The sequence below is a fragment of the Ostrinia furnacalis genome, unplaced genomic scaffold, assembly GCF_004193835.3.
Source record: "Ostrinia furnacalis isolate ACB-3 unplaced genomic scaffold, ASM419383v2 OfSCF4906, whole genome shotgun sequence".
In the NCBI taxonomy this organism is placed as follows: domain Eukaryota; kingdom Metazoa; phylum Arthropoda; class Insecta; order Lepidoptera; family Crambidae; genus Ostrinia; species Ostrinia furnacalis.
Window position 1 is genome coordinate 36117 of NW_021135145.1, and position 18959 is coordinate 55075.

Sequence of the window (18959 nt, forward strand, 5' to 3'; positions counted from 1 at the left end):
ATAAATTAAATGAAACCATCAATTGACAATCTGTGGCCTAACTCACGTATTTTGACAGTCAAGATCTCGCTGAATGACGTTCAGAAGTTGTCGAAACAGTTCTAAATCCGTATTCACAAGGGCCATTTTTATAGAACGACTAGCTTTCCGCCCGCGGTTTCGCCCGCGTGGAATTTTGTCTGTCACAGAAAAACTTTATCGCGCGCGTCCCTGTTTCAAAAACCGGGATAAAAACTATCCTATGTCCTTTCCCGGGACTCAAACTATCTCCCTACCTTTCATCAAAATCGGTTCTGTGGTTTAGGCGTGAAAGAGAGACAGACAGACAGACAGACTTACTTTCGCAGTTCGCATTTATAATATTAGTAAAGACTAGTATAGATTACTCGATAGGATCGCAACTCAGCGATTTGTTGTCGTCATTGACGTTTAGTTACGTCGTCCCATTAAAAAACAGTTCTAAATCCGTATTCATAAGGCTCATTTCGATAGAACGATTACTCGATCGGTACGATAGAATCGCATTCAGCGATTTGTTGTCGTTGAAGTTTTGTTACGTGAATAAGGCTACTGGGCGCTATCATACTGGGTAAACAGTCTGGTTTTTGCCATGTTTTCGGTGTATTTTTTGTAACTGTCCCGTTATCGATACACAATTTATATTCTACATGTTTTTAACATCACTTTCACACATGACATTTGGTGACAGCTGATGACAGTTTACTTTTTAAACACAGAGTACGTGACATTTTTACTTTTTAGAGTTAAAAAAATAGTGCAAAGTTATTTCTATAAATAGTCGTACGTATCGTATTGTACTTAAGAAACTTTCAGTCTGTGTAAAACGCCAACTAGATACAGCAAGTTGATCGTCAAAGCGTGCCATTCCGATATGTCCAAATGGACATACATGGTCGAGTGATGTTCATGTAATCCGATTACAACAATCGGTTACGATGATTTTACGAGGACAGTAGTACGAACACGGTAGAAAGAAGAAATTATTTACGGATTGAGAATTGTAATTAACAGCACAAGTAACAAATAATTAATTAGAATAAAGTAGCAGTAGAAGAAGTATAAAGTAGCATTGTTTTTAATACATATCCTGCGATGTATTCTTATGAGTTAAAACCATGGTCCCTGTGTGTGTTGCACTCATACCGATCCCAAGGAACCGTACTTACTCATAACAATAAGACACACACTGATCCATGTATTCATGCACTTGACAAATTTTTGTCTTGAAACACTGGTAGGGTAAAAAAAATAACGAGATGTGACGATTTGTAAGAATTAATTTATTTAAAAAGGTAAATAAAAATGTTTTTGGTTTTGTATTTAACTAATTATCAGTTTTATCGGAATAAATTAATTGTCGAATCGAATCACACGATATATTTCGATGACTTTGCGAATGCAGTACGATGATACGATTATTTTTACGTTGCGGCAATCACTAAAATTCGCTAAAATGACACTAATGACGTTTAAAAAGTGGCACGCTCGGCTTCATACAAATTTTTTCACATGCTGCATCTATCCATATCTGTGACTAATCCACTGTCTTTTCCATAGAGTTATTAACCAACAGGAGTGGAACTGACAGGCAATCCCCTCTAGCAATGTAAGTAGACCAGCCCCCCTAGACAAAACGCACTTTTTGATCGAATCGAAAATCGAATCCGTCAAAACTCTATACAAAAAAGGGGCTTTTCGACCACTTTTCGACTGGTTTGCGATTATAATTTGCACTTTGTCTAGACCCACAGTGGTTCACTCAGTTTATAAAAACTAGTTGCAGCGCCACCAATGACATATTCCAAATGTCACTATTGAAGAGTAACGTGCTGAGATAAAAATGGTGAATTGCAGTGTATTTAATTGTAAGAAGAGATTTGAAACATCAAATCTTGAAAAGGACAATATTACCTTCCATCAGTAAATATTATTTTATTTATTTTACATTAATTAATACACTAAATTTGCAAAAAACTAAATTTCAAGAAGTGTTGCCACTGGAAAGCACAAATTCCTAATTTTGTAATATTTTTAAGAATAGTGTACTTACGAATATAATCGAAATTCTATGTTAAAAATTAGATACTGCCTACCTATTGGCAGGAAGTAAGTATTTGGAAAAGAAAGTTTTTTTTTAATTTGGTCAATATACTAATTAATTAATGTTAATAAGTCCTATGTCCAAACGTTTGTAATAATACAATAAAATTATGTTCGTCGAATCTGCCTATTTCATTATTACATACGGTCAGTGTTTGGTAACCCAAAAGTGTACATTTTTATTTCAATACGCTGGCCACCCAGCGGAAATTTTAGTGTGGTACAGCACAATATGAAATATCGATATCGACATCGACTTGGTGATTGTATTGTTAGAAAAATGTAAGAGTCGCACTTCTCCTGTAAATAATTTTACGTATAAACCGAACAAAAGAAAATTGAAACAGAGTTCCATACCATCTTTTAAAGTTGAATTTCGACGTTGAGCTACCCTTCTCAACGTCAGGAACCGTACTTACTCATAACAATAAGACACACACTGATCCATGTATTCATGCACTTGACAAATTTTTGTCTTGAAACACTGGTAGGGTAAAAAAAATAACGAGATGTGACGATTTGTAAGAATTAATTTATTTAAAAAGGTAAATAAAAATGTTTTTGGTTTTGTATTTAACTAATTATCAGTTTTATCGGAATAAATTAATTGTCGAATCGAATCACACGATATCTTTCGATGACTTTGCGAATGCAGTACGATGATACGATTATTTTTACGTTGCGGCAATCACTAAAATTCGCTAAAATGACACTAATGACGTTTAAAAAGTGGCACGCTCGGCTTCATACAAATTTTTTCACATGCTGCATCTATCCATATCTGTGACTAATCCACTGTCTTTTCCATAGAGTTATTAACCAACAGGAGTGGAACTGACAGGCAATCCCCTCTAGCAATGTAAGTAGACCAGCCCCCCTAGACAAAACGCACTTTTTGATCGAATCGAAAATCGAATCCGTCAAAACTCTATACAAAAAAGGGGCTTTTCGACCACTTTTCGACTGGTTTGCGATTATAATTTGCACTTTGTCTAGACCCACAGTGGTTCACTCAGTTTATAAAAACTAGTTGCAGCGCCACCAATGACATATTCCAAATGTCACTATTGAAGAGTAACGTGCTGAGATAAAAATGGTGAATTGCAGTGTATTTAATTGTAAGAAGAGATTTGAAACATCAAATCTTGAAAAGGACAATATTACCTTCCATCAGTAAATATTATTTTATTTATTTTACATTAATTAATACACTAAATTTGCAAAAAACTAAATTTCAAGAAGTGTTGCCACTGGAAAGCACAAATTCCTAATTTTGTAATATTTTTAAGAATAGTGTACTTACGAATATAATCGAAATTCTATGTTAAAAATTAGATACTGCCTACCTATTGGCAGGAAGTAAGTATTTGGAAAAGAAAGATTTTTTTTAATTTGGTCAATATACTAATTAATTAATGTTAATAAGTCCTATGTCCAAACGTTTGTAATAATACAATAAAATTATGTTCGTCGAATCTGCCTATTTCATTATTACATACGGTCAGTGTTTGGTAACCCAAAAGTGTACATTTTTATTTCAATACGCTGGCCACCCAGCGGAAATTTTAGTGTGGTACAGCACAATATGAAATATCGATATCGACATCGACTTGGTGATTGTATTGTAAGAAAAATGTAAGAGTCACACTTCTCTCCTGTAAATAATTTTACGTATAAACCGAACAAAAGAAAATTGAAACAGAGTTCCATACCATCTTTTAAAGTTTAATTTCGACGTCCTTATCAACGTCGAAATTCAATATTGAATATTGAAATAGAATTAATACTCCAAATACCACCTCCTGTTCATCCTCTAAGGTCCGGTTTACACTAAGGCAGAGCGGAGCAGAAATGTTTTTGAATAACCAATCAGATTCCCTTATTTGCACATCGCCACTCCGCCCCGCTTCGATGGAAATTGATGATCAAGCGAAGAAGTGTCAGATGCACTTGATTGTCTATAGAATTTGACGCCGCTTTGCAGTGCGGAGAAGAGCAGAGCCATGTGGAGATGTGCGGAGCGGTGCAGTATTTCATAGATAGCAATAGACTGACAGCTGACAGGTACGCACAGCTCACAGGCTCCCCTCTATCTGGCAGAATCTCGTTACGCAGAAACTCATTTGGCATAACTCACTTGGCATAATCTTCTTTAACCGAATATTTATAAGGCATAAACATTGTTAAAAATAGTCATCGTTTGGTAAAATGTTTATATTTTATACCCGAATTTTCAATGGCATACTTTTAAGATAGCAGAATTTTATTTGGCATAATTTCGATTAGCATAATGTTTCTTTAGCACCATGATTATTTGGCATCATTATTTAATCATATTCCAATGGTGAAATACGGCTAACATTTAGAGTGCCTACCCAACTTTTGGGTTTGCGTATTTTTTTAGTGAATAGAGTCCAGCCTAAGACGTGCCGCGGCAGCGGCCGCCGAGCGCTAAGTCTAGAATCGCATACTTAAATAATTGATTTCCAATAAAAACTACCCAAAAAACGTAACTTAACCTCAAAATTTCATTTTCAGTTTTTTCAGAAACTAAGTTTCTGATCTCCCCTATTCACAGGAGGAGTTCCCCTACCCCCCTCTCTCCCTCCACCTCATCCCTACAACCCTTAATAATGCGATGGGGGAATAAACATTTTACCTTTAATAGTCTGCCAAAAGACTATTCTGACTAAGAACTTTCTGCGATGTGATGGTTCTGCTTTTTAATTATTCGGGATACTAAAATTATGCCTAAAGATGATTCTACCTTACAAAATTATTAGTTTTGAATGTATACCAAATGAGTGTATGCCTAACGAATTTCTGCATAAAGAAGATTATCCCATCCGTTGTTATGCATAGTAAAATTATGATTAAAAAAGTTCTGCTAAAAAAGGTAAAAATCAGTAAAACTCATTTATTTCTGTAAATAGGCTTAAAAAAAGCAATTTTACCGTAGAATCATATTCCATATTCCATTCCCCATNGCGATGGCATTTTGACTAGACCCACTAGTTGGTTAATAACTCTATGGTCTTTTCCAAACAAAGCCGCGGGCAGTAGCTAAGTAGGCAACGTTTGTCATTCACCATGGTGTCCATGGTTGCTCATTAGATTTCATATTAAAAGTAATGTTGTTTTAATTTCAGGCCGTAGTCGGTTTACATAAAGGATTTCCTACTATGCTAGAGGTCGCGGGTTTGATCCCCGCCTACATTTCAACATTTGTTTGAGTAACATTTGTTTGAGTAAAATTTACACGATAAGTAGGTATGAGTAATATTAATTTTATTCCTACATGATACCTTAAATTAATATCCTTGGACTTTTTGAACTTCACCTTTAGTCCCAACATGCCGGAATTGCCGGAATACCAAGTAAGAGGACCCGGGTTCGATTCGCGGCTGGGCAGAAATCTGGTCTGGGTGTTACGTACTATATCCTACTTTAAGTAGTATATCCGTTAAGCAGGTGCTACCTGCTAGCACCTTATAGCACCCATAACACAAGCATATTACTTTGCTTAATACTTTGGGGTCTACCTACTAAGTAGCTGTGTGAAATTGTCCAAAGAAATAATCACCTGGATTTGATCACCCAGGTGGTCCACTTTCATCACTTATGTGATCTTATCCATGGGTGATCAAAGGACACCAAAATGTCGCTTGGAGTCAGCGTTGCCAGACGTCCCGATCTTGGCGGGACGTCCCGATTTTTTAATCAAATTTAAATGTCCCGCGCGGGACAGGCTCGGTCCCGCTTTTCGGAGAGAGACACTCACTTCACCAGACTATTGTTTGAAACGCCATATTATTCTAAAGAATAAAACTTTTTAATTTTTTTTCTTTTTTTATTCTAAAGATGAATTTAACGATAGAGTAAATCTGATTTAAAACATTATTTTTTTGTTAAAATACATTTTTTATGGCTACTTTTGCTATCTATTGTCACGTAAACGTAATTTTAAGTCAAATAAAAAGATAAATATTTGAAAACCTTTGATTATATACGTTTTTTTTACTATGTCCCGCTTCTGACGGAAGAATCCCGCTATTTTTACTCAAAAAGTACCAAAGTCCCGACTTGGCGAAAAAAAAAACTGGCAACGCTGCTTGGAGTCCACTTTGATCACTTGGGTGATCAAATCAAGGTGATCAAAGTGGAATACACCAAAATTATGGTGAGATTTTTTGTAATTTATGCTTATTAAGTGGATAGTTACGAGGAAAAGGACCTTCTGTTGGATAATCTTAATTAGTAACTGGGCCATTCTTATTCTTATGCATTTTTGTGTGAGATGTAAGAATAGCATATGTTTTTAAAGAAAATCAGTGCACTGTATATTAATTTACTCAGTAAAATACCTCTATTAACTAGGCCCAATATCATTTTTATCATAAAACTATTAGAAGAATGTTAAAAAAAAGTTACAAGTCCAAAATGTCACGGACCGTGTAGTGTGAGATTCCCGGATTTGGACATACAATATTTTTTTCTGAAGAGATGTTATGTTATTTTGATAAATATTACAGTAATTATGCAAGATTAATACATGTTATATAAGACTGTTAAAAATTTATATCAATAATAATTACCATTTTTGATTTTGAACACCAAACATTGTGTGAGCAGTTTTTGTGTCACAACCACGTGCGCCACTTTAAATATGCGTAACTCGGTAAAAAACTATCTTTGATATTGACATCCCTTGCTAAGTTTTTTTAGAACAGTAACATTGTCATCTTATTAGATTTGCAAATGGCTGAACGTAGTGAGTGAGCCGCAAAAAATTATTTCCTATTTATTTGAAAAAAGGGACAACCATAACACGTCCATCCCGTGTACGGTTTTTAAAGGTAGGTATCAATGTCACGCTATTGTATAAAACATAATTATGTACCTCATGCAGTATAGTTTCAGATAATTGCACAAGATCTGCTAATTCACAGATAGTTTTTTGGATATATCGGACACGTTCCAAATTGTCACGGCCATGGTATTAAAAATGTGTCACTACCGCAAACTATTTAAGTACATGGTCGTGACATTACAACGCGTGGTTGTGACATTCTATTTTTATTATTTTAATAGTTTTTGTTGTTCTGCTAAATTATTTTGTGTATTGTGCAATTTTTAGGAGTAGCCTTTTAGTAAGTGTACTTATTTTTCGCTAGTATGATTTTCTAGATGCCACGAAGGAAAAATTATTGCACTTTCTCATTTCTGCAGTAATATCAAATTTTACTGAGACAGCTCCCGGTAAAGGCCCTGCAGAGGTGGTCGGAGTTGTTTTAAAAGGAATTGCTATTAACCATATTTTTAGTGGTACGGTGACTATGAAACATGTTTAAGTTGTCAAAACCAACTGTTATGTGAATCCTACAGAAATCTCATTTGATACTCAATTAGGTACCTACTGTGTTTAAGATTTACTAATTTGTTAAGCATATTATCATATCGAAACCATGTAGGTAGCATATCGGAAGCATGATCAGATAGTGCCAATAATAAAAAGTCTATTTTTTTATTATCTAGTAGACATATTAACTACCTGACGGTATTTTTGATCTCAATTTTAATTAAATTTTTGGATGTTCAGAAAAAAGTACATATTATTATTACCAAATAACACCTTTGTTGATGAAACGAATTTAGTGTATTTTATTGTTAATCAATTTAAACTATTATGATATAAATTTAACAACATAAATATTATTATTTACAGTAAAAATGTAAAACTGTCACATCCGTGTCATGCAGTGTCACAGCCGTGTTTACGTAGGCTATTTTGTTTCCTTTCCGAGGGTTTTAAGGTTGTCCGTATACATCAAAAGTATGCTTTTGGTTTATACCTACTTTCGATACACATCGCAAAAAGTTTTAAAAAAAAATCTTTAATTTAAAAAAAAAAAATGGCACAAATTTAAGAATGGCCCAACTATAAGTTCAAAGCTAAAGACAAAGAAAATCACACATTTGCGTCAATAAGTAAGTAAGTACCTAACTACTTTTTTTTACACATAAGAAGTCACCACAACAGAATCAGTTGAAAACATCTTTCAATACGCACTATGAATTACGAGTAGGTAATAATTGTCATCAAATTATGCAAGTTCAAGAATGATAGCATTGATTGATGACGCACAAATAGTCATCATATATGACAACAATGAATTACCTACGTTAGGGCGCTTTTAATTTAGCTGATTCGTGCCGTGCGTTTGTCGTGCGTTTGCAAGACCGCACACCAACTTTAAGTAGGTACTTAATTGTCAATCCTATTCCGACGCAACGCAATGACAATATATAAAACATCTTAGTTCCGACGCAGTTGTTGTCATACAATTTACCTACCGTGTGCGGTTTTGCAAGCGCACATCAAGCGCGCGGCAAACGTCCGGCACGAAACGTCTAAAATAGGGATGATGACTGGGCAGCTGGGTAATGAAATCGAAATTCTATTTAGTCCGTCAGACAATAATAAAAAAAAATTTGGACACATACCTATTTTTTAATTTTTTTCACAATCTAATAATTACAGTATTAGGTAGGTAACTATATTGACAGAGTTTAAATGTCTCGTGACGTCACTTTTAAGTAAAAAATCCACTCAAGCGTGACGTATCGCGCCTTTTTAACTTGATGTAGCACTGTTATTATTTAATTATGAAAGAAAATAAAAAATATGAGTCTAATATTTTCCACTTATCTGTCTGACGGACAAATAATTGAAATTTTGTCAACTAGCCTATTGAAAGCGCCCTTAGGCGATTATCACACTGCGCCGCGCTCCGTGTGATTTCATATAAAAAATCCCGCGCGCAGACGCGTTTTCAGTGTGTTGTGCCGCGCGTGTTTTCTATCTATACAAACTGAGGTACTTGCATACAATGATTAAATCTGTCGTCCCGCGTACCGCGGCAGAGCGCGGCGCAGTGTGATAATCGCCTTACGGAGCTGAAACGTGGAATTTGCCTCTTTAAATTGTTCTAAAGAGCTTATTAAAAAAATTTGGACTTTGCAAAGTCAGCCTGTAACATACCCCTACCCCTGTATTAAGTTCCTTCCTGGCGCTCTACTTATTAATGATATCAAACAAAGCTCTTCTTCTCTCAAATCCTCTGATCCCGAAAGAGAAAACCTTCCTTTTATATTTCTCTTTACAAAATCTCTCTTAAACTTAGTTGCACCATCTTACTTTAACTTTGACAAACGTCAAAAGTCTGTTACTCCATCCATACAAAAACACCAGTTAACGTCATAGTGTTGTTCAGGGTGGAATTTTGTAATGCCACCTGGAGGGAAAGTACTCTTAATAGTGCAGATAGAAAATTTTACTCAAAGGAAACATTCCTTTATTTTTGAAAAGAAGTAGAACTGCGTTCAAAGATTTCCCAAAATGTTATTGCCACACCCGGGAATCGAACCAACTAAAATATGTAAAAAATTACATCCTGTATTTTTATTGTATCGAACGCTAGGGTTGTACGAGTATAAGGATGAAATTTCTCTAACAAGCTTGATAAATCAAATGAGAGGAAAATCATGAAATCTTAAATTATTTTAATTATTTACATATAATTGTATGGTATGATAGTGAAAATTTCGAAAAAAATTCGAAAATCTTTGAATGCAGTTCTCTTTCTTTTCATAAATAAAGAAATGTTTTCTTTGAGTAAAATTTTCTATCTACAGTATTAAAAGTACTTTCCCTACAGGTGGCATTACAAAATTCCATCCTGTATCAGGTGGTGCAACTCAGCTCAGGGACGAAGGCGCGGGCTCAGCTAGGTCACATCAACGTCACCTATCTACTTATCTCATCACAATATAAACTTTTTCAACCGCACTTATAATTACTTATAACCACGCACAGTGAAGACAGTCGGTCGTGAAAGCCAGTGGATTGAAGACCATGGAAAAGTAAGTTTTTCTATTGTTATACACAAGTATTTATATGAGTTTTATTTGGTTTAATTTCGAGTCTGATTTTAATTTTTTGCCAAAAAAAGTAAAGTAAAATTTAAGCATTTTCAGACGATATATTGTCCCGAAGTGGTGGTAGGGCAAGATACATTTGGGACGCATAAAATAAATGCCCTGAAAAAGCCCTAATACCTACCTAAAAACAAAGAATTTGAATTTATAAATCCCAGTAAAAATAATGTAATTAAAAATTATTATAAACCTCTTTTTACGAAAAAGTATCTGAACATATTTTCGAATTTACATTATTTCATTTTTTGACCTGTAATCGCCAGATCGTCGGTCCACCTAGTGGGGGGCCTGCCCACACAAGCCTTTCGGCCCGTGGTCGCCACTCGAGAACTTTTCTGCCCCAGCGGGCGGGACACAGTTAGGTATGTGCCCCGCCCACTGTCACTTGATTTTAGGAAATCTGTAGATAGGCTATGTCGGTCATTTTGGTATTCTTATCTCCTCATTTCTGAAAATTCTGATTTGATCACGCATGGAAACTCCGAGCATAGCACGCTCCATAGCTCTTTGGGTGACCCTAAGCCTTCTTATGAGGCCTGTAGTAAGCTCATTCCTTAATAACTACGATATAAACATGAATAGCTGACGGCCGCTGGGGCAGGAAAGTTCTTGAGTGGCGACCACGAGCCGGAAGACGTAGCGTGGGCAGACCTCCCACTAGGTGGACGGACGATCTGGTGAAGGTCACGGGAGGCTCCTGGATGCGAGCGGCGCAGGACCGGTCTTCGTGGAAATCCTTGGGGGAGGCCTTTGTCCAGCAGTGGACGTCTTTCGGCTGAAACGAACGAACGAAACATGAATAAAATTGCTTTAACTATCTCTAAACTTGCTTACTTCTATCTAAACGAAATTGCGTGAGTTTGAACAATAGTAAAGAGTCTAACAACTTCAAGAATAGAATAATGAGAGCGATCAGGGTAATCATTGATAGAGCCATTAAGATTAATGCTACATTGTTTAGAGTAGGCGCACACCGTTGATTTTTAGTTGGCCGATAGTTTAGTCGGGCTCTTAAGGTCTAATTGGTTTCTGCAAAGGGATAAACATATTTGGATACTTGTAAGTAATAGAAAAGACCTAGACAAATAAAATTGTTTACATTTAGCATTACCTAGCTTAGTAGGTACTAGTACCTACTAGTAGTAGTACCAATGATTTCCATAATGACCGGTTGGTAGCGGCAGTATACGGCCTGCATAGGAAAGCGCAGCATAGGACGTCCACCCACAGGTGGACCGACGACCTCATAAAGGTAGCAGGAAGGCGTTTGATGATATATTTCGGCGTTTACCCGTGGTCCCCCCAACATGTCCCCCTGGTGGGTCCACGGGTAATTTTTTTTACCCGTTGTCCCACCGTTCTGAACAGTTTTTGCCAGTGGGTCTACGGGTAATTTATTTTAACCATAGTCCCACCGCACAGTGGTAAACGTTGCATGTCACCTCATATTCTTTATGTTTTATTTGCATTGTATTATTAGGATTTGAGCTATTCTACAAAACGAATGTAAATTTATTAGTCTACGTTTATTAGTTTCGACGTAATTGTTGAACAAAGATACCCCTTCCCAGCGGTTTCCATAGTAACCAAATAAAACATACCTACCTTAACGACCTGGTTTTTCTTGTGTTGGAAAATAACTTAAAAAGAAGTATAAAAGTATATTTTCATCGATAAAATTGTCCATAGATTATGCCCTTAAAGTTTGATCACTACAAGCCCGGACACATTGTATAAGTGGACTGATGTCTGGCATGAAATATCAAACGCCGAGTATGAGTGACTTTAACCCACATTGTGTGATGTGAAGATATAAAAAATGTTCTTGCAATTATTAATTTCGATGTATCCTTTATTCTCAAATAAATATGTATGAACTTAAGAATAAGTCTTATAAATCTATGGTTAATTAATAATTATAGATTTTTTTATAATTATACCTAGGTGACATGCAACGTTTACCACTGTGCGGTGGGACTATGGTTAAAATAAATTACCCGTAGACCCACTGGCAAAAACTGTTCAGAACGGTGGGACAACGGGTAAAAAAAATTACCCGTGGACCCACCAGGGGGACATGTTGGGGGGACCACGGGTAAACGCCGAAATATTTTATTATATTATAATAAATTGAAATAATTATAATAGACTGAAACGAGAATTTTGACTCTCGAAAACCGAGATCCTAAGGCTGAGTTGAACTTTGACCGTAACTTTGATGATAACCGGTGTTTTTTGTACGGAGTTTGACAGACTCTTGACATTTATTAAAGTTAAAGCAAGATGGTGTCTAAAACTTTTTGACAGGAAATCTTCACCTTTTTCAGGTCAGCTCGCGAGTACAAGCTGTCAGCTGAAGAGAAGCAGTTCTTCGCTGATAATGGGTACCTGGTCATCAGGCAGTTATACGACACTGCGGCTTGTGAAAACTTAAGGTACCGCCGCCATAGCACATCAAGGCAAACACATGACACCTTTATCATCAACTTTAACCATAACCGGTGTTTTTTGTATGGAATTTGACAGACTTTTGACGTCTGTTCTTGTTAAAGTAAGATGGTACAATCCAGTCTTCGTGTGGTGAGCCCACACATGCATTCTCGTATTAGCTTACAACCAGGGTTTTTTATGCATAACAAGCAATGGCGGCGTAGTGTGGGTTGGCACCCGGGGCGGTCACCCCCCTCCCGTCATAAGTCTTAAGGCACCGCCTGGTAACCCCCAGGATTTTGGGGTTACCTACCGATTCGAAGATTGAAAGACACCGCACTGCAGACTTGCTATGCAGATGCGCCAGTGAGTACTAAACTGCGTGACTTGTATCACCCCCTGATGCTCGGCACCCGGGGCGGACCGCCCCACCGCCCGCCCCTTAGGCCGCTACTGATAACAAGGCAGGTATTTGACCATAATCGCACCTGGTGTTAAGTAGGATGCAGTATAGGATGGTTCATATCTACCCTGTAAGTGCCTATTCACTCTCGCCTTGAAAAGGCCGCGGTAACGTGATTATTTATTTGTTTATTAATTTGTAATAGGTATACATTATGTTGATTGGTTTTAAAATGTGGAATTAAACAGGTCTAATGAAATGTTTTCAGGAAGAGATTCCTGCAAGTGGTGAATAAAGAAGTGAAAAGAGGCAGAATGGCGGTCATCGAGGACTTAGAATTGAAGAAGAAGACGAATATTCCAGAAGAATATGTCAACAAGGTAAGGGAGGCAAATCTTTTTATTTTTTCAATCTTCTAACCCAGGGTTTCTCAAAGTGGGGCACGCAAACCCCTAGGGGTTAGCAATTCGACGGTAGGGGGTTCACGACAAAATTTACGTAATGGTGCGGAATGGTGCCAGACTTAAAATTGACCAAAATTACTGCAAACATTTACTCCATTTGCGACAATAATCAGTGCTTGTTTCTTCAAATGTCTTTGGCAATCTATTGACATTAAAACCTTATTTTTTCAATTGTCAATTTTATTAATTTCTTTGGGGGAAGGGGGTTTAATTAGCTCCATGGAAACTTTAACAGGGGTTCGTGGAGCCGAACGTTTAAGAAACCCTGCTCTAAACTGTCTGGGCGTAGGGAGTGTAGGCCAAATCTTGCATTTGCCTCTGGTACATTAAAGAGGGTTGCACTCCTGCAGTGGAGACTAAATGACCTGATCATGATTATTCATAACAAAATACTATTTTTATTGCAGCTCAACTCATTGAGTTACGACTCAGAGTTCCAGAAGCACACTGAAGACGCTCGGATGTTGGACGTCCTGTCACAGCTGCTGACAAAAGACACTGTCATCATGAACAGCATGCTCATCAACAAGCCTCCGGGCACTCCGTGGCATCCTCCTCACCAGGTGAGAGTGACTGTATAGACCATTGGTTCCCAAACTTATTTGAGACGCGCCCCCTTTCGACCATACAAAAAATTCCTCCTCCAGTCAAGATTATTTAATTTTATTGGTCATGTCGAGCAGTCTAGAGTGCATTCTCCCAGCAGCGGTCGTAAGTTTTTTATACTCAAGTACACACTGTACACATATGGCCCGCGCCCCCCTTTAAAGGTCTTTGCGCCTCCCCTGGGGTGCGCGCCCCCCACTTTGGGAACCAATGGTATAGACCAACGATTTTGGCAACTGGTGTTTAAGAGGACAGGTTCTGGAATGGAGGCCATGTACCGGCAAGCACAGCGTTGGACGACCACCCAAAAATCAAAATCAAAAACAATTTTATTTCAATAATTGCCGCCCATCGAACGCACAGCGTTGAATGGAGCTCTGTGATTGCTTCATGTGTCACCTTGTGCGTCCCAGCGCACTGTGAGACCTCATAGTAATGTTTGTGAATACGGGCGTAAATGTATCAAGAAAAATAGCATGGAAAGCCTGGGAGTGTGACATTTCCTACGTACTGCTGCAACTACTGTGTAGGTACGTTTCATTTCAGCCAAATGACGTCCACTGCTGGACAAAAGCATCCCCAAAGATTTCCACAATAATCGATCCTACTGGTCAGTCAGTCCTGGCAGAAAGTTAAACTGTCATTGAACCCGTAATATTACTATTAAAAAAATCAAAGCCTTTAGCACTTTAGTTATTACTCACACAGATGTTTGCAAAAAAAGTCTCACTGCCTGTCACATTAGGCATATAGGTACAGTTTCTGAGTAAATAAGACATTACAAGTTTATTTTACACAAGAATTTACTGTCAATATTTAATACTAGCTTTCCGCCTGTGGCTTCGCCCGCGTGAAATTTTGTCTGCCACAGAAAAACTTTATCACGCGCGTCCCTGTTTCAAAAACCGGGATAAAAACTATCCTATGTCCTTTCCCGGGATTCAAACTATCTCTATGCCAAATTTCATCAAAATCAGTTCAGTGGTTTAGGCGTGAAAGCGAGACATACAGACAGACAGACCGACAGATAGACAGAGTTACTTTCGCATTTATAATATTAGTATAGAAGTAAAGATAGATTTTCACAAAATTTTCCATTGATACGTATAAGTTTAGTATGTCAAAAATAAAACTTTCAATGATTCCAGGCTCAATATGTATGTTTTAGCAGAGGACGTATTCATTTCAGGACGTGTACCACATACCCCTGAGACCAGTAGACAAGATCCTGACGACCTGGACAGCCGTAGACGAGGCCACACAAGACAACGGCTGCTTATTCGTCATCCCGGGGTCGCACAAGGCTAATATCATATACGAGGAGCATATCTTACCGGTAAGGGCGACGATCTGGTGAAGGTCACGGGAGGTGCCTGGATGCGAGAGGCGCAGGATCGGTCTTCGCGGAAATCCTTGGGGGAGGCCTTTATCCAGTAGTGGACGTCTTTCGGCTGAAACTAACGAACGAAGGGCGTAACCGCTTCTGTGGTCAAGTGGTAAAACCATCTGCTTAAAACGCAGAGGGTTCGATTCCCTAACGCAGAGGTTTGTTTTAAGTTCGACTGGCTACCTTTATCTTACCGAAGTCTGTCGCCATAACAACGATGTTAACAGCATTGTTGTGTTCCAGCAGTCAGAGGTAAGATAGCCAGTTCCTCTATGGTTGTGGATTCTGGGCAAAGTTCGCTTCAAACATCCGCCTGATCATCACTTTCCATCAGATGAGATACAGGCCAAGAGCTTCCTCGTTGTGGTTAAAAAAGTCTTCGTAACGTATTTTTTATTTATTTTTATTATTTAAATCGAACAGAAACGTAAGAAACAAAGTCCGGATAAGACATAATATACATAGGTTGAATTAAAAATGGCCATACCATTTTCGAAATATCAAGCTAAGGGACAATTTCAATTTTGGAAGACATGGTATGGGCGGCATCCCAGTCGGTGGACCGACGATCTAGTAAGAGCAGCAGGAAGCTTGACTAGCCTTTGTGAAAATCCTTAGGGGAGGCCTTTGTCCAGCAGTGGACGTTATTCGGTTGAAAAGACATAAGGAACAATTTCGAGATAAGCAACAAGAAATAGCTCAAGCTTCTGCCGTGGATACTAAATGACCTGATGATGATGATTACCTAGTACTTGATAAACACTGACAACTTTATTGATTTACAGGGTTTCGTCAACAGCTTATTCTTCTCGATAAAAGATTTAGACCTCCTTGCTCCAATGAACAAGTGGGTGGCGCTGCCCATGAGGCCTGGAGACACTGTCTTCATCAACTCCTTGCTGATACACGGCTCGTTCCCAAATACCACCAAGGTAAATACTTAACAATTTTGTAGAGAGAATATTAATTGACATTACTATTAGGTCTAGCGGCTTAACTCAGTCTGTGCCTGCACTGGCACTTCAGCTTGCTAATCCGTCGGTGTATGTCAGCGACTTTAGTTCGTTTACGGATATCTTCATTTAATTTTCTGATTCGATATCGTAAAGAAACACCGAGCATAGCTTTTCCCATAGCACGCGGTGCAACTTTGAGCTTCTGTATAAAGCTTCAACCACACCAACGCGTGCAGATCGCCATCGCCGGCGAGATCATAGGCCAATGTCAGGTCGCGCGACCCATGACAGTCCGCGCGACCTGTCATTGGCTTATGATCGCGCCGGCGATGGCAATCTGCACGCGTTGGTGTGGTTGAAGCATAAGGTCTACAGGATGGAATTTTGTGATGCCACCTGGAGGGAAAGTACTAGTAAGATAGATTTTTTTCTCAAGGAAAACAATATTTTATTTTTGAAAAGAACTGCATTCAAAGATTTCCAAAAATTTGCCACACCTGGGAATCGAACCAACTAAAATCTGTTAAAAATGACACCCTGTATTTTTAGTGCATCGATCGTTAGGGTTAAGTATAAGGATGAAATCTCTCTAACAAACTTGATAAATCAAATGAAAGGAAAACCATGAAATCTTAAATTATTTTAATTATGTACAGAAAATTGTATGATTATATGGCAGTGAATTTTCGAAAATACTTCGAAAATTTTTGAATGCAATTCTCTTTCTTTTAAAAAATAAAGGAATGTTTTCTTTCAGTAACATTTTCTATGTACAGTATTAAGAGTACTTTCCCTCCAGGTGGCATTACAAAATTCCACCCTGTATAGTGAAAGGCCACGTTTCCGAACCGTATGTCATCATTGGTTGTTTACTTTTCCCAGAAATACCGCAAAGCCATCACCAACGTATACGCGTCAGCTGAATGCGCGTACGTGGACGTGACTGGGACGGTGCAGGAGCCCTTCGCCATTGAAGCCATGAAGGAGCTGAGGAAAAGGGGCTATGAGTTCGCGAACTATAAGGTTATTCAAAATCAAAATTATCTTTATTTGTTTAGACTAATTAAATTAGTAGGTACTTGCAAATCGTCAAATGCTCTTAAGGAGCCTATACATGTCTCATTCTTTTTTTGCCCTACCAGCGCTTCGAGACAAACATTTGGCAAGTGCTGAGAAGAAGCGCCGCAACAAACTCAGTCACCACTGTCTGCCGGTTTAAAAATATAAAAAAGTAGGAAGTTACAATACATTCAGAAGCAAGTTACTTACCACGCGCTCCCGTTGAAGAAGGTGGCCTTTAAGACGCCCATCTAGCACGAGACCGCGTGGCAGTTTTGAATATTTATTATACCGGCTATTATACTATAATACTCTATTTTAACCGTCTGTCTGTTGAACAAGACGATCGAGATAGAAATAAATTGGGGAAGAAGATAGAAATGAATCACGGGGCTTGGAAAATATTAGGCGAGGCAGAAGAAAAAGAAAACTCTGTTTAACCACATCTGTGGTTTAGTGACAGCATCACCTGTCTCAAACCAAAAACTATTCCCACCTCTCGTTCCCACCGCTGCAACTCCTGTGTAGCCAGGATCTACAGCTTGACATCCAACAAAAACCCAACCAGTTAAGGTCAATTTTGTCCTGGGGGAAAGATTTATGCTTGTTTCTTGTCGCAAATGGAGTCAATTTTAGTAGTAATTTTGGATAATTTTAATTCTGCCACCATTACGACATCTTGTCGCGAACCTCAATGTCGAAATCCAAGGGGTTCGCGTAGCCCACTTTTGGAAACCCTGGTCTATTTAAATTAGTCAGTCAAAGACTTCTGTGACTTGTTAACCAATATACCTACAAGTTGTTCAAAATATACATTATTAAAATCAAGTCAATGTATACAAGTTACACGCGTTCGTGACCTTTGAAACCCTCGAAGTAAAGATAAATTAGTATTAAATACCTATTATTATGTGCATTTTATGGGGGATATGTTTAGTAGTGGATTTCTAAAGATTAATGCCATTTCTTTTTACTTTCAGGACGCCTGGCGATTCAGAAGCAAAAAGATTGGGAAATCAAAATCTAAATTATAAGTTTTTAACTTATAATAATATAGATATAACTAATATTGTAGACCAAGTACCTATCAAGGTGTTATTTGTAGATTTTTTCAAGTTATTTATACATAATTTTCATATCAAGGTGTTGTTTAGATGCAGTACAAAAATATAGTTTTAGTTATATTATCTGTGGTTTTAGTACACCTACGTCCTACATACATATATTGTTTTGATATAATAATTTTAATTTATTAATTGACGGTGTTTTTCATTCCCATTTTCATTTTCTCCTATTCCTTTAGCCAATAACTTGACAACTCTAAAATTATTTTAACTTTCTGAGAAATAAAACTTATTATCGAATGTACATTTTCATAATACAATCCTACAATTTTTTTAGGTGGGTAAATGATTTTACCATTTGTGTGCGCTGTAAAAATTAATCGCAATTTTTAAACCAAAGTTAATCTTGGATTAAAGTTCCGTTCAAACTTTCTGCTAATCACACGGTTCTTTGTCTAACTTAGATCAGAT

General features: G+C 37.6%; 1 protein-coding gene across 1 annotated transcript; it reads left to right on the forward strand.

Annotated features, from left to right (window-relative positions):
• Positions 1-10036: 10036 nt before the first annotated feature.
• Positions 10037-18634, forward strand: LOC114360137 (phytanoyl-CoA dioxygenase, peroxisomal-like). Its single transcript, XM_028314717.1, has 8 exons — positions 10037-10044; positions 12447-12554; positions 13221-13332; positions 13824-13979; positions 15212-15358; positions 16195-16341; positions 17248-17388; positions 18405-18634. The coding sequence occupies exons 1-8, from the start codon at positions 10037-10039 to the stop codon at positions 18456-18458; spliced, it is 873 nt and encodes a 290-aa protein (XP_028170518.1). The 3' UTR covers positions 18459-18634.
• Positions 18635-18959: the final 325 nt, after the last annotated feature.